Source organism: Nycticebus coucang, chromosome 11 (assembly GCF_027406575.1).
Source record: "Nycticebus coucang isolate mNycCou1 chromosome 11, mNycCou1.pri, whole genome shotgun sequence".
Lineage (NCBI taxonomy): Eukaryota > Metazoa > Chordata > Mammalia > Primates > Lorisidae > Nycticebus > Nycticebus coucang.
The window spans coordinates 70,978,299-71,001,127 of NC_069790.1; the positions used below are offsets into that span (position 1 = coordinate 70,978,299).

The 22,829-nt window shown below is 46.8% G+C and overlaps 1 protein-coding gene and 1 pseudogene across 1 annotated transcript; both read right to left on the bottom strand.

The window, feature by feature from the left end:
• Positions 1–10,979: 10,979 nt before the first annotated feature.
• LOC128598331 (phosphatidate phosphatase LPIN2-like) lies at positions 10,980–19,985 on the bottom strand (annotated as a pseudogene).
• A 679-nt stretch (positions 19,986–20,664) lies between these two features.
• Positions 20,665–22,239, bottom strand: LOC128560103 (uncharacterized). The gene is made up of 2 exons (XM_053553600.1): positions 22,169–22,239; positions 20,665–21,433 (listed from the first exon to the last, which is right to left on the bottom strand). Exon 2 carries the CDS (start codon positions 21,313–21,315, stop codon positions 20,665–20,667), a length of 651 nt encoding a protein of 216 aa, XP_053409575.1. The 5' UTR covers positions 21,316–21,433; positions 22,169–22,239.
• Between the last annotated feature and the right edge of the window lie 590 nt (positions 22,240–22,829).

Sequence of the window (22,829 nt, forward strand, 5' to 3'; positions counted from 1 at the left end):
AGTCTAACTTTACTCCTTAATGATTGATATTCCCTGGAGACAGCACTTAGCATTTAACCTCCTTTCCACTGGCCAGAATTTCACTACATGTTAACCCCTGTCTGCAAGAGAAATTGGCAGTGTAGTCTTTATTCTAGACATTCATTCAGATACTAGGTAAAAATTGTAAAGTGATTTACTATGAAAGAAGAGGAGATAGGGAATTGAAAGATAACTAAATTTTCTGCTACAATACCACACCAAACTCACTATCATTCTCCATGGTCTTTATTTTCTCTTGTTATAAATATCATCATCATTTTTTCCTTCATTAACACCCTAAATCTTCTTTTTTGCTTTTAAGTGAATTTAGAGAGGTAGTATAGAAAAATAAGGGGCTAGATATCAAACAAACTGGACTTGCAACATAATATTCTACATATAAGTTGTTTTGATTAAATTTTTCCAGGCCCTTCTTACTCAGTTTTCTCTTTAAGTAGGAAAAACAACAGGTTTACAAAGATCACAGAAAATAATTTCAGAAATGTATTTAGTACAGTGTTTAGCACACAGTAAGTAGTCAGGGAATGACAGCTTATTATTATTCTTTTCTTCATTTGCATCTTCCTTTTTGTCTCATAATCCATACTTTGTGGATTTCATATCCTTGAAAGTTAACCTAAAGAAGTGCTAACAACTGCTTGTCCTTCAAGACCTGTTCTTGTTGTATTTCATTATCACTCATGTAACTGCGTCACTAGACCCTAAATTGACTTCCATGTATTCTTTCTTCCCTGAAAGTCACTCAACCCAATATGCTAGAAACTCTGATTACAAAGATGTATCACTTAAAGAAAAAGTCCAGGAGATAGGATCAAAATGACCGAGTATACACAGGCAGTATAAGCCTCCTCCATGGGGAGCAACCAGAAAAGTAGGCAGATTCTCACATTTTGAACAGATCTTCCAGGATAGAAAACTAGGATTCACCAGGGAAGCAATGAGAAGCACCAAAAGTAGGTAAGAAGAGTGGTGAGGCCAAATTGCTTAGCCAGAGAATCCCCGGGATGTGGGGAAATAGTAAGAGAGAAACCCCTAGGGCTCTACCTTCTGACAGAAACTTTTACTGTCTTAGTTACAAGATGACTTTCCTAACACACAAGTCTTGGGTCTAACATAGGCAACTACTTGGAGATTGCGAATGAATGTTGGTCCAGAAAGAAAACCCACATGGACTCCCATAGGCCTCTGAGCCTAGAGCAGCTAGAACCGTTCTGAGTGCACAGATAATGGGATACTGCAGGTGCAGTGCAGTCACTGTGTGAGACACACACACACATATGCACCATGAGGGAGGCCCTCATTGCCCTGCTGTGGGATGCGAGAGGATGGCCTTTCCCATAGCATTTCACCTACGCTGCCTGCCTGGGTGAGGGTCCAGCCTTCCTAGTTGTAGATCTAAGCTAATGTTTTGAGAATTTGACACTGGGATGTGCCCCATTCTGGGGTAAACCTGGGCTAATGTACTTGTGGTCTCTCCTGACTGGTTAGGAGCAAGGGAACCAGGCTTTCTAACATGCATCTGGGACAGCTCCACCACTCCATCCTGTAGGCAGCTGCTCTGCCTTGAGAAAACTGTACTCCCCGTTTCCTGCCATTTCAGCCTGCCTGAGAAGGTCACACAGTTTGGGGAGTTTATAGCTGAGCAATGCCCTCCCCTTTTGGTCTGGTCACACAATTTGGGGAGTTTATAGCTGAGCAATGCCCCCCCTTGTGGTGAATGTGAGCTGACACGGCTGCAGCTGCTGCTCAGCTGCTGGGAGATTTGGGAGCCCAGCTTTCCCACATACACTCAAGACAATTCCTAGTGTCTTGCGGCATGCCCTGGTGAGACACAAATGCAAGTGGATGGCACCTTGCCACACTGTTTACTCATTTACCACTCTCTTGTCATAGGCCCAGGCTGACATTTGGGGAGGTTAAAGCTGGACAGTGAGTGCCCTGCATTCAGGCTGTTTAGCCTTGTGGAGCCCTAGCTCTGCCCAGCTGAGGGGGGACAGGGAAGCCGAGCTTTCCCACACACACCTAGGACAATTCTCACTGCCTTGCTACGGGCTCCTTCCTGTGAGAGGGAGACACAAGCAGACCATACTCCCCACCATTTCTTGCCAGTGCCCCTTGTCTGAAAGAGACCCTGTACTCTTTCATTGTAAGCCCATACCCAGTACCATTTTGAAAATTTAATGCTGGGCCATGAACTCATGCTGGACTGAGTTCAAGGTGACTTAAGTATAGCTGCCATTAATCCAAAAAGGTTCCAGAAAGACAAGCTGTCCTGAGCATACTTAAGACAATACCCACTGCTGTGTCACAGGCAGCTGTGGGACTGGGGACAGCCTGCCCAATCCATCGCAGTTACCAGTAACACAAACATAGACCACTTGCATCCTAGTGGATGGCTCCACCACTGCTACTGCTACATTCCACATCACACCAGCTTCTCAGGGGCCTGAAAACTCATCCATGTACCCGATTCTCTGTTCCCATTAATAGCTTCTGAGATAGCCACCTTAAGGCCCAAGAACTAACCCCCACCCCAGGAAACTAACACCGTGGCCTATGTTAGCTGCTCTGTAGCCTAAAATCAGTCACACTCAGTCCACTAACTCCACCAGTGGGATTCAGAGATAGGCTTGGCTGTCATTCAAGTCCTCAGAAAAAATTCCCCACAGGCTAAACTAATAACTGTTCCCAAACTCACGAAGAAAATCAGTGACCCTGTGTACTGCCAAAGAAATTACACAAAGATCACAGTACTGCAGGCACCAAAAATCAAATCCCAGTGTCCTTCTCAATCACCACATATGTATTCTCCCCTTCAAAAGCAACTTCAGAAAATCAGAACAAGAAATTACCACATCAACAGAAGGACACAGATGCAAGAAAATGCAGGATACCACAAGAGAATCATGATTGTCTACCAACAAATCCCAGTCAACACAGATCCCAGTCCTCGTAATGCCAGATAAAAAATTACAAATGCTGATTCTAAAGAGGCTCATGGGATAACAGAGAAATCTGAAAACCAGTTACAAGAAATCAGAAAGTCACTTCAGTGCATAAATGAGAAATTTACAAAGGAGGTAGATAAAATAAATGAAAACCACTTAGAAATTCTGTAGTGAAAACCTTCATTGAAGGAACTACAAAATATATTCTAAGCTTTCATAATAGACTATATCAAGCAGAAGAAAGAATCTCAGAACTTGAAAGCAGGTCTTTTGAAATAATCTAGTCAAAAAAATATAAAGAAAAAAGAACAAAATAGAACAAGCAAAGCCTTCAAGTCATCTGGGTTTACACAAAACAACCAAACTTAAATTATTGCTATTCATGACAGAGTAAAGAATTCAAAACGTTAGAAAACCTGTTTAAGAGAATAATCAATGAAAAATTCCCAGGACTTAAAAGAGAGTTAGACATCCAGACACAAGACGTCCAAAGATCTTCCAGGAAATACATTGCAAAAGAAATTCACCACAGTTTATTATAATCAGGAAAACTAAAGTCACAGTGAAAGATAAAATTTTAAAATTATCAAGAGAAAAGCGTCTATTTATGTATAAAGGAAAGCTCATCAGATTAATAGTAGACTTCTCCGCAGAAACCTTATAGGTCAGAAGAGAATGGGAGGGCATTTTCAAAGTGCTGAAAGAGAAAAAGAACTGCCAGAGAAAAAAATGTACAGCCTGCCAGAATGAGCTCCCCAGAAAAAAAGAAACAAGGTGATTCCCAGAGACACAAATGCAGAGAATTCAGCACCAGTAGACTGTCCCGACAAGAATAAATCAAATATGTCTTAAACATGGAAATGAAAGGTCAGTATTCATCATCACAAAACACACAATTATATGAAACGGAAAGGTCTGATAAAACAGTCACATAAAGGAGGAAGAGAAAGGAATGAAATGACATGACTGAAATCCAGCAAACCACAAAGACAAAAAGACAAAGAAAGAATTTACAAAACAACTAGAAATCAATTAGCACTTTGACAAGAACAAAGCTTCTATATCAACATTCACCTTCTGGGTAGATGCCTAGTAATGGGATTGCAGAATCAAATGGGAGGTCTAATTTGAGTTCTTTGAAGGTTCTTCATACTTCCTTCTAAAAAGATTGTATTAGTTTACAGTCCCCCCAACAGTATAAAAGTATTCCCTTCTCTCCACACCCAGGCCAGGATCTGCAGCTTTGACACTTTGTGATGTGGGCTAGTCCCACTGAAGTTATGTGATATCTCAAGTAGATTTTGATTTGCATTTATCTGACAATCAGGGCCAATGCGCATTTTTTTCAAATGTTTGTTAGCCATTTATCTGTCTTAGTCAGAGAAGGTTCTGTTCATATCTCTTGCCCAGAGGTATATCGGATTGTTTACTCTTTTTGTTGATTAATTTGAATTCTCTGTAGATCCTAGTTATCAACCCTTTGTCAGATTGATACCCTGCAAATATCTTTTCCCATTCTGAAGGTTGTCTTTTTGCTTTACTTATTGTGTCCTTAGCTGTACAGAAGCTTTTCAGCTCTATAAAAATAATCATTTACCATAAGGACATTTGCACTAGACTATTTATTGCAGCTCTATTTACAATCACCAAAATGTGGAAACAACCTAAATGCCCACCAACCCAGGAATGGATTAATAAATTATGGTATATGTATACTGTGGCATACTATTCAGCCACTAAAAAAGATGGAGACTTTACATCTTCTGTATTAATCTGGATGGAGGTGGAACACATTCCTCTTAGTAAAGCATCACAAGAATGGAGAAACAAAAAAACAAGGTACTCAATTCTAATATGAAGGCAGCAGATGAGCTAATACAAGGGGTGGGGTAGGGGAATGAGGGAATGGGGAGAGGGAAGGAGGGTGAGGAGGTAGGGGTCATGGTGAATACCATACCTCTTGAGGGTGGGACACAATTACAAGAGGGACTTGACCTAACAAATGCAATCAGTGTAACCTAATTCTTTGTACCCTCAATGAATCCCAAACAATTAAGAAAAAAACAGAAAAATATTAACCTTGAATGTAAGTGGATTAAATGCTCCTTCTATGAGATATAAATTGGCAGAATGGATTTTAAGAAATGATCCACCTATACCTATATACTGCTGCAAGAATCCACTTCACCTGTAAAGACATATATAGACTGAGTGTAAAAAGGAGTAAAAGGATATATCACGCAAATAGAAGTGATCAGAAGTAGCTATACTTACAGAAAAAAGATTTCAAATCAAAGACAGTAAAAAAAATATAGAGGGGGTCATTGTACAATAATAAAGGGATAAATTCTGCAAGAAGGTATAATGATCTTAAACATATATGAACCTAACATTGGAGCACCCAGATTCACAAAACTAATATTATTAGAACTAAAGAGAAAGATAGACAGTAACAAAATCATGGTCAAGATAAAAATTCAACAAAGAAAGAGGATTTATATTGGATTTTAGACCAAATGGACTGAAGCAGATATTTACAGAATATAGTCCAAGATAAATCACATTATAGGCCACAAAATAAGTTTTAACAAATTAAAAAAAAGTTGACATATCAAATTTGTATGGAACCAAAAGAACTTGAATAGCCAAAGCAATTCTAAGCAAAAAGAACAAAACTAGAGGTATCACATTACCTGATTAAATCATACTACAAGACAATAGTAACAAAAGCAGCATAATACTGGCATAATAGGAGCCATATATATTAGTGGAACACAATGAAGAACTCAGAAATAAAAGCAAATACCTATAATCAACTGATGTCTAGCATAGCAGTCAAAAACATACATTGGTGAAGCACACACTAGTTGATAAATGGGTGCTAGGAAAATTGGAATATCATATGCCCTCACATCTTGGTTTATACACAGTAAGCCAAAGCTCGAGGGTTCTGTTGGAATTAGGGGAACACACTCTTGCTCTCAGGTTGCAGTCCACACATATCAAGCCTCTGCTGGCAGGCCCAGCAGGGGCTGGGGACCAGCTCTGCCGATCTCAGTCCACATTGGGCAACCTCTCTCCTGCTATGAGTGCCATCAGAGCTGGGGGTTCTGCATCTCATCCCACCAGACACAGCACAAACTGAGGGTCAACACTACCACTGGCCGGGCATAGTCATAACCAGGGGACTGCTCCTCCTCCCACTGAGTGTCCCTTTCTTCCTACACTCTCTTTCTTCCCCGTTAGTCACAGATTCTGTCCTCATGGTTGGTGGTCCACCCTATGCCCAGATTTCTCAGGATAAGACCAAACACTCTGTGCTCTGCAGGGGGCAGAACTTCAGACTGCCTTGCGAGGGGAAAGGGTGGACTGGGACTTTGGACTCGTGGGGGAAAATATGTGTTCGATTTTATGCCTGGTGAGGTGGTGTCTAGGTTCATAAGTGGGACCTCCCTGGAGAAAGAGACCTGGAGTTTAGCAGCTCTCTCCAGCGAGGTAAAATGAGAGTTCTTCTTTTCCCTGCTCCTTCGCAGATAGCCTGTGGCAGGCCCCCTACTTAAAGTAGGGGTCTCCCGTCCTCTTGCCGATAGGCTTTGTACACGTAATGTGTTTTCTTCAATGCTCTTCCTTGGAGTTACAGCTTGCCATAACTCTTCTAGGTTCAGCTCCCCATCTTTGGCTTCATAGAGTCCAGTTCCATCCAGTGTTTCTTCCTCTGCTTAGGAACCTCTGCCAAGGGTTGCTACTGGTCGGCAATCTTCCCAGAATTTGAATAATCCTTCCTTCTTTGAGTTCTTTGAGGATTCTCCATACTTCTTTCCAAAGAGGCGGTATTAGTTTGCAGTTCCACCAACAGTGTAAAAGTGTTCCCTTCTCTCTGCATCCATCTCAGCATCTGAAGCTTTGGGATTTTGTGATGTGGGCTATTCTCACTGGACACTGACATTTTAAGACCATACACACAAATTAATTCCCAGTGAATTGAAGACTTAAATGATAAGAGTTAAAAGTATAAAACTCCTAGGTTAAACATAAAAGGAAAGCTTTGGGACAACATGGGTCCTGATTCTTCCTACTGGTAGGGCCTGAGGGATAAAACCCAATATTGTGACTCTTGTGTGAAAAAGTGTTGGCTTAAGGGGACAGGGAGAGATGCAAATGGCTCTTTGACTTTGAAAAGGGCTGAGACTTTGAGGCAGTGATCAGGACTGTGGCGGTTGCTTCAGCCCAGAGGAGGTTCAGCCCCATCAGCATAGGATCCCACCCCTTCTCTTTAGCTCCCCTTCTGCATTCTAACTTCCCTTCTATATGTCCTTTGCAGAAAGTATCAGCACCCACAGAACAGCTTGTGAGAGTTCATGTTCTATTTTCAATGGACAATGTCAAGATTTATATAGAAAAGTTAGGGAATTTCTCTGCTGACCCTAGGAAATTCACAGAGGAATGTGAATATCTGGCTATTGTTTTTGATTTGACCTGGAATGATGTGTGTGTCTCATTCTCACATTGATGTTTGTAGATGAGAGAAACAAGATTTGGGCAGCTGGTCAGGTATAAGGGGACCGACTCCATGCCCTAGTCAAAGCTCCTACCTGCAAATCAAACAGTTCAAGGGGGTCACAGGTGGAATCACCAACTGGGTCAAAGAGGATCCCATCTCTGCAACCACATGTTAGTGGGTTTTTTGTTTGTTTGTTTGTTTGTTTTTCATCTTAAGACAATTCTCTTTACCATAACTAAGAGTACTGTACTGATGTTTACAATTAATTTCTGATAACTTAAAATTTATTAGTGACATTGCTGTCTAATCATCAAATACTTATCATCATAGACTGAAAATAATTATTAAAATAAAAGAGCAAGGTTTCCCCTCCATTCTTTACCTTTAAACTGAACAAAATATAAAAAGTTTTCACTTAGAAAGAACAATTGAAGAAAAAACTCAATTTTTAACCAATTTTATTAAACCCAGCAAGCTCCTAAAATGGGGGAAAACACAGTTTCTCAGAATACATAGAATGATAAGATAAAATTCTCTGGAAGAGTCTGTTTTCATCAACCTGCAAAAAGTGAAAGAGCTGACTCCTCTCTAACTGTTGTTTCCATAAAAGGTCTTGCCTGGATTCTCATGTGGCTGGACAATCGAGTGGGCCGTCTAGGGGCAGAGCACCTCCCAGTCACTCAGTCAGCTTTGTTCCTGAGTTGGTGTCCCATGATATTTAGCAGCTTTCTTTTTAGGACAGTACACATGTAAGCTGTTTTCTTTTTCCAATTGAAAACGATGCAGATGTTTTCAAACACAGCAAAACATACTACTCAAACATGGAGGCTGCCTGCATGCTCTAGGTACACACGTGCACCTGGCACAGCCTGGCAAGGGCCAGAGTTGGCAGGACGAGCTTTCCAAACAGGGACATCAAAGGGAACACTAGAGTAAGACTGCACTGCAAAGAGGGGAAGGGTCCAGTTCACCGAGGGAGCGTCCGCTAGAATGATGAAGAGCCAACCTGCCTACCATCAACCTGTGATGGTGCCAACTCTCTGCCTACCATCTCCCTGCAGACAGTGAGGGTGGTGCTTCACCCTCCTAAGAGTTTGTGTATAAACACACTTGAGAGCATCTCTTTCACAGAAACAACAAATGTCATTGTACCACATGGCAATGGATTTCCAACACAAACTTAATACTTTCATAACATAACAGACAAAGTAATCATCTACTTTCAGCAAGAAGGACTCCTTTAAACAAGGAAAAACTCATATTAATCAGCCTATGTACCCACTGGATCAATCTGCAGCACCAAGTCTAGTGCTAATGAACACTGGGACACAGGGGCCAGCCACTCTCAACACAGGGCCGGGACCCATGTCCTAGGCTGGACCCTCTAACAAGGCCATGTGTCCAAAGAGCTTGTCAAGAAAAAGAAACACCCTAGTCAAAAACTCTTTGAAGGACAACCTAAAAAGAACTAAAAATGTATGTTAAGATTTTTAGTACCACTCATATGCAAAGAAGTCCTACTAAGCTCAAGTTAAGCACATAAAGCTCTCCTTCTTCCTCTAAACAGAAGGCAGTCAAGAGGACATGGTGATGGCATCTATGAAATGAAGTGGCTCCATGGCTACTCTGCTAAAATTTTAATTCACAAACTGGGTAGAACTTCATATAAACAAAACCTAGGCTCCCTGGCCTACTATACATAAAGAAACCAATTAAATTGTCTTATGAACTATTTAAGAAAGGCAAGGTTTGCACCAGGGAAAGCCTGTGTTGTCCCTTCTCTGGGCACATGTGGTTCCCAGGTTTTGCCCCTGGGAATTGTGCTCAAGGCATTTCAATGTCATCTATGTACCCACCAGCACTAGGGAAAAATGGCTGCAATCAGTCACCAAGGACTTTCAACTCTCCAATCTGGAAAAATAACGTCCCCTATTCCCCCCATATAGGTCAAGACCTAAAACAAGACCACCAGCCCCATACGACTACAGGGGTACATGCAATACCCCCTTCCTAGCGTCCTCCGTCTGTATCTGCAGTCCCTCTGCTCAGGAGCCTGCACCTCCTCAGTTCTCACCATGGTGACTATGACCTGGTGCCATTTCTGGTCCCCTAAAATGTCTCCTTTCTTGCAGTTCTCTTGATGTCAACATTGCAGTAACTGAGAATGCTCTGAGGGGTGGACAGTGCATAATCCTCCCCTGGTGCCATCTGTTTGGACATTTGATATGAGCTCATTATAATAAATAAATGAACTAATAAGTGGAGCTGCTGTGCACATTTCAGTGAGAACACACGAACATCCCAAACCCTCATAGGTCTCACAGGGTGTCCTAGACACAACCAACCACAGGAACACCTGGCTGGAGGGAACGCTGTTGAGGGACGGTGGGCTTATGGGACTCTCCAAGACCCCTCTTGCACAGCTTCCATTGGGATTTATTACAGGGTGGTGATTCCAAAGCCTAACGCTTTCAAGCAAACTTCACTGTGCTCCCTGAGAAATCCGGACCATCAAATTTACAAAATCAGGTGCCAAAGCAAGACACCTAAAGGCCCATCGAGGATAGGCGACTGGCAGAAGGAAACAGCACTCTTCCCAGCACCAACACAACTGTATCTGCGTTTCCAGGGCCTCCCTGAAAATATAGTGGTTGGGGTTTTTTGTTTTGTGTTAAAACCCAACTTCCCACTATTGGTGCTTTAATTGCAGACATGAACTACAGATCTGTAAAATCTGTTCTTCTGGTTAGATGTAAAAAATAACATAAAGGTCTCTCACTGTAGGGAAGACTCACGAGAAGACCGTCTAGGGGAGTGGTTCTCAACCTTCCTAATGCTGTGGCCCTTTAATACGTTTCCTGTGGGTCACGACCCACAGGTTGAGAACCGCTGATCTAGGGGGATTTTCTCCTCCAGAAGCCCACATCTGTGGGACTGGGTTCAGTGGCTCTGGTGCATGGGCCCAGGGGTCATGCCCAAGTTAGCCCACCCAAGCAACAGTCCTGTCCAGTACAGCAGGAAGTGAGGTGCCCAAAGGAGAAATGTGCACAGTCTTAGCCAACATCACGAGCGTCTGAAGAAAGCTCTGGTTACAGAGACAAATTAGCTCCAATGCCGATGGAAATTGTAACAGTTTACTTTGTGTAATGTTTTCATCCCCTCTTTGTTAGGTTTTGTTTTTTTCTTTTAAATTATGTGATGGAAGGAGCACCCTGCACACAACTTGACGAAGTATGTGTGCAGCCTGTGAGGGAGGAAGCACAGCCTCCAGCCCTGGGCTGAGCTCTGCCCTGGTCACTCCGGGCACTAAGCCGCAGACCTGCAGGGTTCGAGCAGCAGCCTTGGGAAGGCAAAGGACAGCAGTGCCAGCTCCAGGAGGACCCAGCCATGCTCGGGAAAGCTGGTGTCCAAGGTTGGCAGAAGGGCTGGTCACCTTCCCTTCCTGTGGAATGAGTGACTGAGCCCTACCTGCCCCGTGGAGGTGCCACTCAGGCCAAGTCATCCAGTTCCACTTCAGGAATTGGGTCTCACCAGTAGCAGAAGGAGCTGAACTCCGGGCAGGGAAAGGCGGCATTCTGTTCCTTGCTGAGAAGTGGGAATACGTGCTCCACAAGCTCACTCAGTCGGTGGGTGGTACTATGACTCGTTTCATTTGGTGCTTTCTTGTATTAATTCACCCTTGGAGTTCACAGTGAATATTCTACAGTCTGGAACTCCAACTTGTGTGTAAGCACAGTCATCATTTGGACTATTTCCAAAGGCAGCATAGAAGGGCTGCTTGGATGGAGCAAACAGATTCTTAATATGACTTAGATGCTCAATTTTGGACTTCTCTGGTTTCTTTTCTATCACTTCCCTGTGGAAGGCCGAGAACAAGCTGCTGGGGGATAGCATCAGAGGACCGTGAGGCAAGATGGTGCCCTTGTCATTGACCCAGTGCAGATAGCCATGGGTCATGTTGGGTATGCCCATGGCATGGGCTGAATAGTACAGTAGCCATTCTCATTGATGGAATGTTGGAGCTTTGCTATGCCCTGATGAGTCCAGTCTTTACCCAGCAGTGGGAGAATCTGTCCCAAAGCATCAGACTTGGTTATTGTTCCATCAATATCAGACGTGATGATATTGTCATTCCAGTTCCACAGATAAATAATCCCTGCACAACGGCAGATCCCTTGATACAGGCTTGTGATACTAAACACAATATCGTTTGGGCCATCTTGGAGCTTCAGTTTTGCGACCTGGTCTGAGGAGAGCGGGAGGGACTGATAGAAAGTTGTGCTGCCATGGCTCAGGGGCTCCATGGCAATGGGGACCACTTGGATTGATTCTTCAAGCTCTTCAAACCCTCAGCACTCGAGGAGTCACCCTCAGCCGGACCGGCACTTGCCGGCTCCTTTGTACTTGATTGTGGGTCACGGATTGGCGGCACCTCAGATTTTCCCTCCTTGGCTTCTGACAGCTGTTTGGTCATGCTTTCTCTCTTACGCCAAAACCACCAGTGACCAGATTTCTTTGGCATCTTGTCTTTAACCCAGGACTCAACTGTGGCCTTAGGCAGACTCTTCTGACACACCTGTGAGCTGAGGGTCATGGGAGCAGCCAAAGCCCAGTTACAGTAACGATTATATATCCGTATGACAAGATTAGGATTGTCTATGAGCCCAGGGTTTTCTGCAAATTCATGATAAGAAATGATATGTTCCATGAACTTTTCTTTAGAAATTTCTCCATTCTCACTGAGGCCCCCGCACAGAAAGAGGGTGACATCTGGCAAGTCCATAGCAGAATCTGAGAGGCACCCAGTGCCACTATCAGCAGCTGCACTTCCCACACACTGTGGCGACTGGGAGCCAGAGAGTGTGTCAGACTCGGGCCACTGCCTTGAGCCCAGACCTGATTTACTTTCAGGGAAATCGAGAACTGCAACTTCAGGTTCTAGAGCCTTTACATTATCAAGGTAAATATCATCAGGTCCCTGCTGCTGGTTTCATGTGGACACCTTTCTTCTTTGATGGTGAGTCTACTTTAGCAGCTGGTTTGGATTCCGAGGCAGCCTCTTCTGAGGATGGGCTGGAAGGTGGTCCACGTGTAACATACCTTGTTTCCTCAAAAATAAGACAGTGTCTTATTTTAAGGTGTGCTCCCAAAGATGCGCTAGGTCTTATTTTCAGGGGACGTCTTATCTTTGGTGTGAGTAGGTCTTATTTTCAGAGGATGTCTTATTTTCGGGGAAACAGGGTGGATGGCATCTGGGGACTCTCCAGAGGCTGGAGAAGCTCTGCAGTGGGAGGTGTGTCACTCAACTGTTTACACAGGGCTCTGGGCTTGGGTATCACTATAGGACAGTATCTTCGATGGAAGCAGCCTCCTCAACTCCGAAAATGAGTATCTTCCAATGGTGTAATTGGAGCCGTCCTGGGATGATAGTCAGCTCTCTCTCTTTTGCTGACCTTGGTGGATTCTGGAAATCCTCCCCACGTCCACTCCATGTGAGACTCTGATCTGAGCAGGCTCTCAGGGGTTTCACCTCCAGCTCTGAATCACTCTTAGGACATGTTGCCTGGCAATAGGTGTTCTCTAAAGGGGACCGATGATCTCCATCAGATAAGGAGTAGCGAACTCCAGCATGAAAGAGCAGAGGCTCCTTGTATTCTTCCTTAAGGAAGCATGTGAAGATCCCGTTGCTGACCGGGCGCCCCTGTCGTCTTCAGAGCTCCCGCCCCCATCTCATGTGTCTCCGCAGCGGGAGAAGCAGCCTGCTCTTCCTTCTTCCTGTCCCGTTTGCACTTCTTTCTCCTTTTTCTTTCTCACAGAACTTGGGGTGAAAACTGTCTCTGTTTCCAAGATGTGTGAGCTGTCTGGACTCTGGGATTGTTTTTCATCTCTACCCGATTTCACCAAAGGGGTGTCAGTATCTTTAAAGAATTGATCTTCGGTTGGACTTGGTGAGGTGGCAGGTAAGCAGGAAGCTTTTCACATTCCTCTTCAGTCTCCTCCACAAAGAAAGCTTCTCCATGTCACCCAACTTCATGGGAAGCTCCACTGCATTGCCCCGGATTTCTATATCAATCACTTTCTCTTTGGATCTCAGGACTCCCAGCTTCCCAAACCGAACGTGGAAAGGCGAACACTGACAGGTGATATCCTGTTGCTGCCCCACGATGACATCCATACCCCAGAGAGGGTGGCCTGCTTAATGCCTTTGTAGAGTTCCTTCACAGTGACAACCACCTGCCCCACCAGCTGTCCCACATAATTCACGGTTTGAGACTGCAGAGGCTCCGCTCCCTGCCCGCAGGCAGCTGAGGGGAGGCGGCCGCTGGACCACAGCCGGGAGGACCCGCGAGGGCGGGCAGCCAAGGGGACATGGCTGGCCAGGGTGCTGCGTGGGGACCGGGCTCCCGCCACTGCCACCGCTGCCTCGGGTTCTGCCTGGGGCCACCGCCAAGCTGTGTGTCCTTCATGAATGGGACCCAGCAGCGGCAGCAGAGGCCGAGCAACAGGCAGCTGGCAATGGTAGTGTGTTTTATAAGGATACGGAACCTATTTAGGTAAAAAGACCCAACTTTTCCAAACTAACAGATGTGGTTCAGGGAAAGGAGGAAAGCCCAGCAATATGTAGATAAAGAGTCACTGAAGCTGTCAGGTGTACAACATGGGCCCAGTTGAGCCGAGTCAGAAATAGTGATTGATACACGATTGACACCTCTGACTGCGATATCCTACAGGAAACTCCAGAAGATGGCCTTGGGCCACCAGACATGCCCCAGCTAATGTCAGTGGGTCTCCACTGTCCCCAACGACCAGGATATGTAACACAGGGGAGCGCCAAAAGGCCAGATTTTGGGGGGTGGCTTTTGTAGTAATGTCCTCCCCAGACACTCACTCCAAGCTGCCCTGGGGATGGTGGAAAGACCTGCCACCCTCCAGGGAAACCTGGACCCTTTTAGAGAGACTGTCACGCCAGTCCCAGAAAGACCAAAGGTGAAGAGGGAAAAGCCATGAAGCACTGGCGGCCCCGTGTCCCAACTGGGGACATCCTGGTTATTGGGCATGGAGTGTCCCTGGATCACAGAGAGGCTGAGGAGATGTCCAGACCCCGATGGCCATGGTCATAAATGACCAAACCCTAAGTGGCAGGATTCCACACTGGCTCCCCACTCATCCCCTCCAAAACACACATGAAGCACCCTGGGTATCCCTGGATGTGGCTGTTAAGCAAATTTTTTCTTATTGATTTGGGAGCCGCCTATTTCCTCATAAATACCTTTGATGACCCCTGTCATCCTCTTGTGTAGCTATGGCATTGATGGGTGCCCCACCAGGAACCCCCCCCACATTATTAAGTATTTGAAAAGAAATGTTAGTAAGCCACCAATTTCTCCTTATCCCAGAGGTTCCAATGTCATTGTTGTAAAGAGTCTTAGTCAAATTGGGCCTTAAATGCAATAGCAACACCTGACTATGGTAAGCAGCCCTTGAGACAGCTGTAAAAGGGAACAGCAATGACATGCAGGCCTGGAGGGCGTGGACCCTGGGACCTGGGCAGAGGGAAGCCAGAGAAGGCTGAGAGGGTTCCTCCAGTACAGGGGACTCTCAAATCAGGCCACCTTTTGCTGTTTGTTGAAGGAGGCTTGGCAGCCTTGTCCTTATGCCATCCTGATTCCCTATTTCAGTGTGCTCGATCCCTACCTCTGTCTCTCTCCTCCCTTCCCTACCCCTGTGGGTTTATCAACCATGGATTGCAAGAATATACATAGAGCTTGAGCCCACAGATAACCCCAAGTGGAAGGTAAATTACAAGCCTCTGTGGATTCCACAGCTTCTCTGGTTGAGTTCGCCTGACTCTTTCTCTGGTGCTTCCCAGCTGCCCTACCCGCTAACTGAAAAAGCTGTCCTCTGGATATTGTGACATTTCTATCACTGTGTTGGATCTTTCCTGGGCAAGCCTCTGTGTTTGTTCTCCAACCGCACTAATTCTGACTTGGCTGAGTTTGACCATTTTTGCTTTGCTAACTGAGAGCGGGGATGGAAGGTGGAATCATAGCAATTCTCAGTTAGCTTTAGGGGCTTTCCTACCCCAATGTCTGTCAAAATGTCAGTTCAAGATGGTATAGGGGAGCATGGCAGGGGACTCCCCACTAGACTGCCTCCTCAGCAACTGGAACGGCTAGGAAGGGTTGGGAAAAAATGGTTCATTTTTATGTCTCCTGTCTGGAAGTTGGGATAAAACACTGGATTCATCTTCGTGTGATCTGTGATGAGCAGGACTATTTCTGCTATCGTTGGTTGGGTGAGAGCAGCCAGGTCACCTGAGTTGCATGTATTGACATAGATGCTCACGTGTTGACTTTTGTAGGTCTTCCTAGTGTGAATGCCTGATTTCTTAGGTCACAAAATTATAAACTGGATAAATATAAATAAAAGAGATACAATGTCTGCACATTTCCCTAGACACTGCTAGTAAGGGGCATCTCGTATGTATGCTATCCTAGAAAACTTCAGAGGTGGCCCTTCTAACTATCTCTCTAGCCACTCTGAATTATCTTCTATTTTTTTTTTTTTTTTTGGCCGGGGCTGGGTTTGAACCTGCCACCTCCGGCATGTGGGACTGGCGCCCTATTCCTTGAGCCACAGGCGCCGCCCTGAATTATCTTCTATTGCATGAAGACACCAAAAGCTCGAAACATTCTCTTTTCATCTTCTATATCACTTAACGAACTTGTAACAAAAGGTTTGTGTAACTGTTCATTGAATGTCCATCTTAAAAAGTAAACAGAAAGCATTAAAAAGAACATGCCTGTTTCATTCACCACTAGGTTCCTAGGATTCCACATACCTGAGTCCAAAAATATAACAGGTGCTCAATAGACATGTATTGCACACACAAATTTATCAACCACAGGTTACAGGAATATACATAGAGCTTGAATTCACTGATAACCCCAAATAATTTCAAGTTTATGCATTTCCCCCAGCTGTTTATTTGATAGGTAGAATTAAAATTTCTTTGTAATATCAAAACCTTGCCCTCAGCTCATTAGCCTTATTTGTGCTAAGTCAGCATATTAGGTTCAAGCAACTCAGTTAAGGGAAGACAGTAGCACTATCTTCATTTTTAAAGGAAGCAAAGGATCATACATAGGCTTCCAACAGCACCCTTGATTTCTATTAGCAAATGTATTTTTATGGAGGCTAACATCTCCTGGGCCTAAGCTAATGTTTAAGCTATTTTTTTACACAAGTCCATGCTAATTCACGTGCCTATTTCTGTAAAGGACAATTCAGAGTGTCCTTTCTTAGGGTTTTCACCACTGTTTAAAGTTACTGGTGATGAAAAGTCTGGAACTCTGGAAGCACGTGGTTCTGCATAGGGGGTGAACCAGGGAGGAGGATGTGTTTTGAAAAGGCATGAAACGTGCCCTTAGTGAGGAAATATTTGTAAGTTAGACATTTTTTCAAAGTTGATTCAATGTATGGATTCAGAAAAAAAAGATAAAAAGAGGTAACAACAACAAAAACAGGCTATCCACGTGGAAATGTGTTTTTGCAAAGAAAGGACTGAACACAGAGGAATGGTTTTGGGGGGAACAAAAGGCCCACAGCTGGCTGAGGCCTCTCAGAGGGCCCCACCTGTGCTACTGTTAAAAGGAGAGAAGGTCACAGTGATACAGTGATTTCAGTGATACACTATTCAGTGAGAAAACACAGCACGACAAGTGGTCCCCTAGGGCACCTTGGGGACTACAGCCAGGTCACTGACTCCCTTCAGTGTGGGGAGGTCATGCAAGGTGTGTGCCTCTCTGTCCCGCAAATGGCCCAGAGATTCCTGTGTTCCTGTTGGGTGACCTTGGTAGCTCCCTCACAGCCCCTTTCCATTCAGTGTTTCTCATTAACTCCAAATACTACTGTGCTGCACAGCCCCAGGTGTGCAGGGAGGACCCCAAACAGCAAAATACGCAGGCCTCAGCTTTCTGGACTGAGATGTATTTATATGGATCTGAAGGAAACACGAGCGAGATGACTACGAACCCTCTTGCCCCACCAGCCACAACCATGGAAGAAAAGGCAGAGAAGGGCAGTAAGGAGACAAGTGCCCAGGAGTCACAGTCCGGGCTCAACGGTTGTTCCAGCTAGGGGGGGAGTCCAGGCCATGCTTCAGCTGGCTCCACTGTGGCCAGGAGGCCTATGCAGGCTGCAGGATGCTTTTCTGGACCCCCACCCTGCTGAGAGTCCTGGCCTGGCCGGCCTCCCACACCATGTTTCAGGATCCCGGGAGCTCAGGGCCTTCTTGCCCTCCAAGGAGACATTTGAAGTGGACTCTCAGGTCTTTTGAAATGTGCCCTACATTCTCCATAACCTGGTCACCCTGCTGTGCAACGGATGTCACGGTTTCAGATCTGTGACAAACACCCTCCCACCCCAAACCCTCCTGTACTTCCCACCCTCGTGTCACAAATGTTCTATGAGGTCAGCTTTGCAGCGGCAACACATCAGTGATAGCATGCTGCATCTGCCTGCGGGGATGAGGGTGTTACACTTGAACTTCACCTTGTTCCCCATACATGTACACACAGTGATACAATTTCAATCTCTTTATTGAAAATCCAATTAAGAAATGAAAGGAGGAAGCGGGGCTTGGACACCCCACACTGGCCTCCTGGTCTCAGCCTCAAGTCCTCTGGCTGTTCCCAGGCACCACCTTGTTCCTGCGGCATTTCTTTTGGGCAGGAGGGAGGCAGAACATTTTGCGAAAAAAGTTCAGGATCCTCCTGGCGCACCCCCGCCTGCCCTGGCCCGCTTCTGTGGGTTCTTCCTCCACTACCTGCCCAGCTGGAAGGGAATAGTTCTGTCTGGGACTTCCCTCATCTCCTGTGTCTCCAGCCAGGCCCCCCCTAAGGTGGCTGGTGCTGGAGGGAGAGGGCACGAGGGCAGGCTGGGGGGCACAATTGAACCTGGGAACCAGGGGGGGAAGGTCTCTGATGGGGTGTCCCCCTCTGGTGGGTTGGCAGCCTCCGGTGGGGTGGCGGCTTCCTGTGGGGTGGTGGCTGCCGACGGGATGGAGGCCTCCGGTGGGGTGGTGGCCTCCTGTGGGGAGGTTGCCACCAATGGGATGGATGCCTCTAGTGGGGTAGAGGCCTCTGGTGGTTTGGCAGTCTCCTGTGAAGTGGTGGCCACTGATGGGATCAAGGCCTCTGTTGGGGTGGAAGCCTCCAGTGGGGTGGCAGCCTCTGGTGGGGTGGCAGCCTCCCGTGAGGTGGATGCCACCTGTGGGGTGGTGGCAACCAAAGGGATGGAGGCCTCCAGTGGGGTGGCCACCTCTGGTGGGGTGGCAGTCTCCTGTGAAGTTGTGGCCTCCAGTGGGGTTGCAGCCCCCGGTGGGGTGGTGGCCACCAATGGGATGGAGGCCTCCAGTGGGGTGGCAGCCTCCAGTGAGGTGGCGGGCTCCGGTAGGGTGGATTCCTCCTGTGGTATGGCAGCTACTGATGGGATTGATGCCTCCAGTGGGGTGGAGGCCTCCAGTGGGGTGGAAGCCTCCAGTGGGTGGAGGCCTCCTGTGCGGTAGTGGCCACTGATGGGATGGAGGACTCCAGTGGAGTGGTGGCCTCTGGTGGGGTAGAGGCCTCAGATGGTTTGGCGGCCTCCGGTTGGGTGGTGGCCTCCGGTGGGGTAGAGGCCTCAGATGGTGTGGCGGCCTCTGGTGGGGTGGCGGCCTCTGGGGTGGTGGCGGCCTCCAGTGGGGTGAAGGCCTCCAGTGGGGTGAATGCCTCCAGTCGGGTGAAGATCTCCACTGGGGTGGCAGCATCTGGTGGCATGTCTGTCACTGACCTGCATGACCTCATTCTGTCTTGCCGAGACTGGAGCCAGGGGTCTGCCATCATCTGGCGGAGGGTGGGTCTCTTGCTGGGGTCAAGGGTTAGGATACTCTGGATAAAGGATTTTAATTTGGGGGTAATGAAAGCAGGTGTTCTATAAGTGCCTCTTAAGATCGACGTTTGCAGTTCATTGAGGTCCCATCCTTTAAATGGGAAGAGCCCGGATGCCATTGAATAGAGGATGACCCCAAGGCTCCAGATTTCTGCCTCTGGTCCCTTGTAGTTCGGGCCCAGGAAAACTTTGGGGGCCAAATACATGGGGGTCCCACATAAGTCTGTGAAGGTCTTACCTTCGCTGAAGGTTGCAGCACTGCCAAAGTCAGCCAGCTTGACATTGTTTTGGGAATCTAATAAAATAGTCTCAAGCTTCAAGTCCCTGTGCACGATGCCCTCTTGGTGAAGGTACTCCATGGCTTTCAGTAGCTGCAAGAATATGGCTCGGGCCTCCCCCTCCTCCATCTGACCAGATGTCATTACTCTGTCACACAGGTCACCACCACCCGCATGTTCCATTATGAGGTAGATATTTTCCTTACCCTCTCTGACCTCCAGCAGTTTGAGGATGTGGGGATGGTCCAGTCTCTGCATGATCTCAATCTCGGAAGACACAGACATGAGGCCAGCAATAAAGCGTTTGTTGAGGATCTTCACCGCCACCTCAGTGCCAGTTGCACGGTGCCGGGCCAGCTTCACCTCAGCGAAGCTGCCCTGGCCAAGGGTCCTTAAGAACTCGTAGTCCTGGAGGACCTCCTTGTCCAGAGACACGCAGCGCCGCCGACCAGCAGAGACGAGGACACCAACCAGGGTTTCAAAGGCACTTCATTGCAGAACGGCTCGGAGAACTGATAGCGATCTCTCTACCCGGGTAGCTTCTTCTTCTTCTCTCTCTTCCCTCCCTCTCCTACCACTCTTATGCTGTAGCGGAACCAATCACAGAACAGTACATGTGCACAGGGCATGCACAGCTCATTCACAATACAGTGGAGCAGACTCAAGCCACGAGCACAGCATGCGCCCTCAGGGCCAATAAGGAGAACTTCCTTATAGTTGTTTACCACTCAAGCGGAGAGGAAACACTTCCTCACAGCGCCATGTGGGCAAGTCTGGGGTGTGTCCGGAGCAGCCCCTGACAGCACCCCCTTTTTTGTTTTAGTTCATGGAAAGCAGGAGACCGTGCCTGTCTTAGGTTGTTCATGGTCTGTCATATTCTTACCCGTCATCAACCTCCCAGGCATCAAGGCCTGTGGTCTGTCTTAGGTTGGTATATACAGCCATAAATCTTACCCGTCATTGGCTACCGGTCTAGCATACTCAGCCAGATGTGAGGGGAGCTGCCAGACTCTAAAGCCATCATGGCCTGCACTATGGCAACTTTCTGGCGTTGCTGGTCTGCACGCATCTTAAGGATGCATCTGAGAAGTCCTCCAAGGCCCAGGCAGAGCAATACTGCAAGGCAGAACAGGCCTGCCCACTGTTTTGTAAAAGTGAGACCCCGCATAAGCCCCTGCACCCAAGCTTGGAGTGCTATGACTTTTACCAGGGTGGTATTTACAGCCAAAATGTGTACACATAGCTGTTGCATGAGATTGTGAAACTCATAGGACCAAGTTCCAGTTAAGTGCTTACTAAGCTCTCTAGACAAGTTAGCGGCTACTGACAGGTTCTGATAGGCAGAAGAAGTAACACACAACCCCGGTAAAGATTGGATACACCCTACAGTCAATAAGTTTTCCAGTATTTCCACTTGTTCTTGAACCAGGTCGACACGCTGGTTTACAAGGAGAATTCCAGCTTGCAGGTGAGCGTTAATGGCTTCCTGCGTCTGGAGCGCGCTGGCTGTTGCTGCTGACAGGTTGTTCAAAGCACTGGCTGTCTGGATGGAGCTAGTCAGGGAAACAGTGGCAGCTACAGCGGCGGCTGCTGAAAGTGCTACTGCAGCGACCATGGCGGCAGTGATTCCAAAGTCTCTTTTCTGCCGGGATAAGACAACAGGGAGGTCCCGCTCCTGCACTTGTGCGGGCACAGGCACATAAGTCGGCACTCGGGCTATTAGGGCAGAATCACTGTGGGAAGCATTCCAACATTGTGAAAGTGCACAGTTATTATTAGTACAATTCAAAATAGGGTGAGACAAATTGAACAGAAGAAACAGAAAAGGAGGGTGGACACAAACAGGGGTAGGGGGAAACTGTCTGCTTTCTCGGGAGCAGTTAAGTTGCACTGTTTGTTCAAATGGTGCGGTATCATTGGGTTGGTACGTACAGTTTTTCCAGGAGCCGCCCTGTACTAGGCTGAGTGCCTCTATTCCAGTACAGGCTCCAACTGCATTACACAGCACCCAGTTGTCCCAAGGGTTTACAGCGCCCGCCAGGACGGGGTTCTGATAAGTATAATTGTAACCTCCAAAGGTATCATTGGAATATGTAGCTAATCTGGGTGAGAAGCTAAAACCTGTTTGAACATTTTGGGCAGAGATACCACTCTGACAACCAGTCCACTCAGGGGGCCAGCTGATTACAGGGGTACATCTTGGGTGCCATTACGTTTTAATAACTCCTGTAAAGGGGTTGAAGCCTCAAGCCCATTTTTTCATTGCTCATTTTTTTGGAACACAGAACAGACTCAAAACAACACGGACTAAACAAAGACAGACAAGACGGACAAGTAGCTACTTCCCTCCCACTGCGGTCGTGGGCACAATTCCCTGCGCAGATCCCCCGCTTTGGTCGCGGGCCTTAAATTCCTCCCACTACGTCCTGTGGGCTTTCCCCTGCTGTGGTCGCAGGCTTGTTACTTACCGAGCTGTTGCTTGCGAGAGGATCCCGGGTTTCGGCACCAGTTGTCGGTGTCGCAGCGCCTCCGACCAGCAGAGACGAGGACACCAACCAGGGTTTCAAAGGCACTTCATTGCAGAACGGCTCCTCCGATAGCGATCTCTCCACCCGGGTAGCTGCTTCTTCTTCTCTCTTCCCTCTCCTACCACTCTTATGCTGTAGCGGAACCAATCACAGAACAGTACATGTGCACAGGGCATGCACAGCTCATTCACAATACAGTGGAGCAGACTCAAGCCACGAGCACAGCATGCGCCCTCAGGGCCAATAAGGAGAACTTCCTTATAGTTGTTTACCACTCAAGCGGAGAGGAAACACTTCCTCACAGTGCCATGTGGGCAAGTGTGGGGTGTGTCCGGAGCAGCCCCTGACACCCAGGCTCCATGCGGAGCCTGACTACCTACCGCTATGCTATATAAGCTACACTAAATAACTAATGAAGAACAACTATACTCACTATGCTAAAAACACTAACAAACTATACTAACTGGGGCACTAAATAGGCTAACACTAGTAATGAAAGCTAACTAGGATAAAAATAATAAGTGAACTTATGCTAACAAAACAAATAACACTACGCTAAGAAGACTATGTACACTATGCTAAACTACTCACTGGGATAACT

Coding starts and splice junctions, on each gene's coding strand:
- LOC128560103 (XM_053553600.1), bottom strand. CDS start 21,315: ATGGTCGCTGCAGTAGCACTTTCAGCAGCCGCCGCTGTAGCTGCCACT.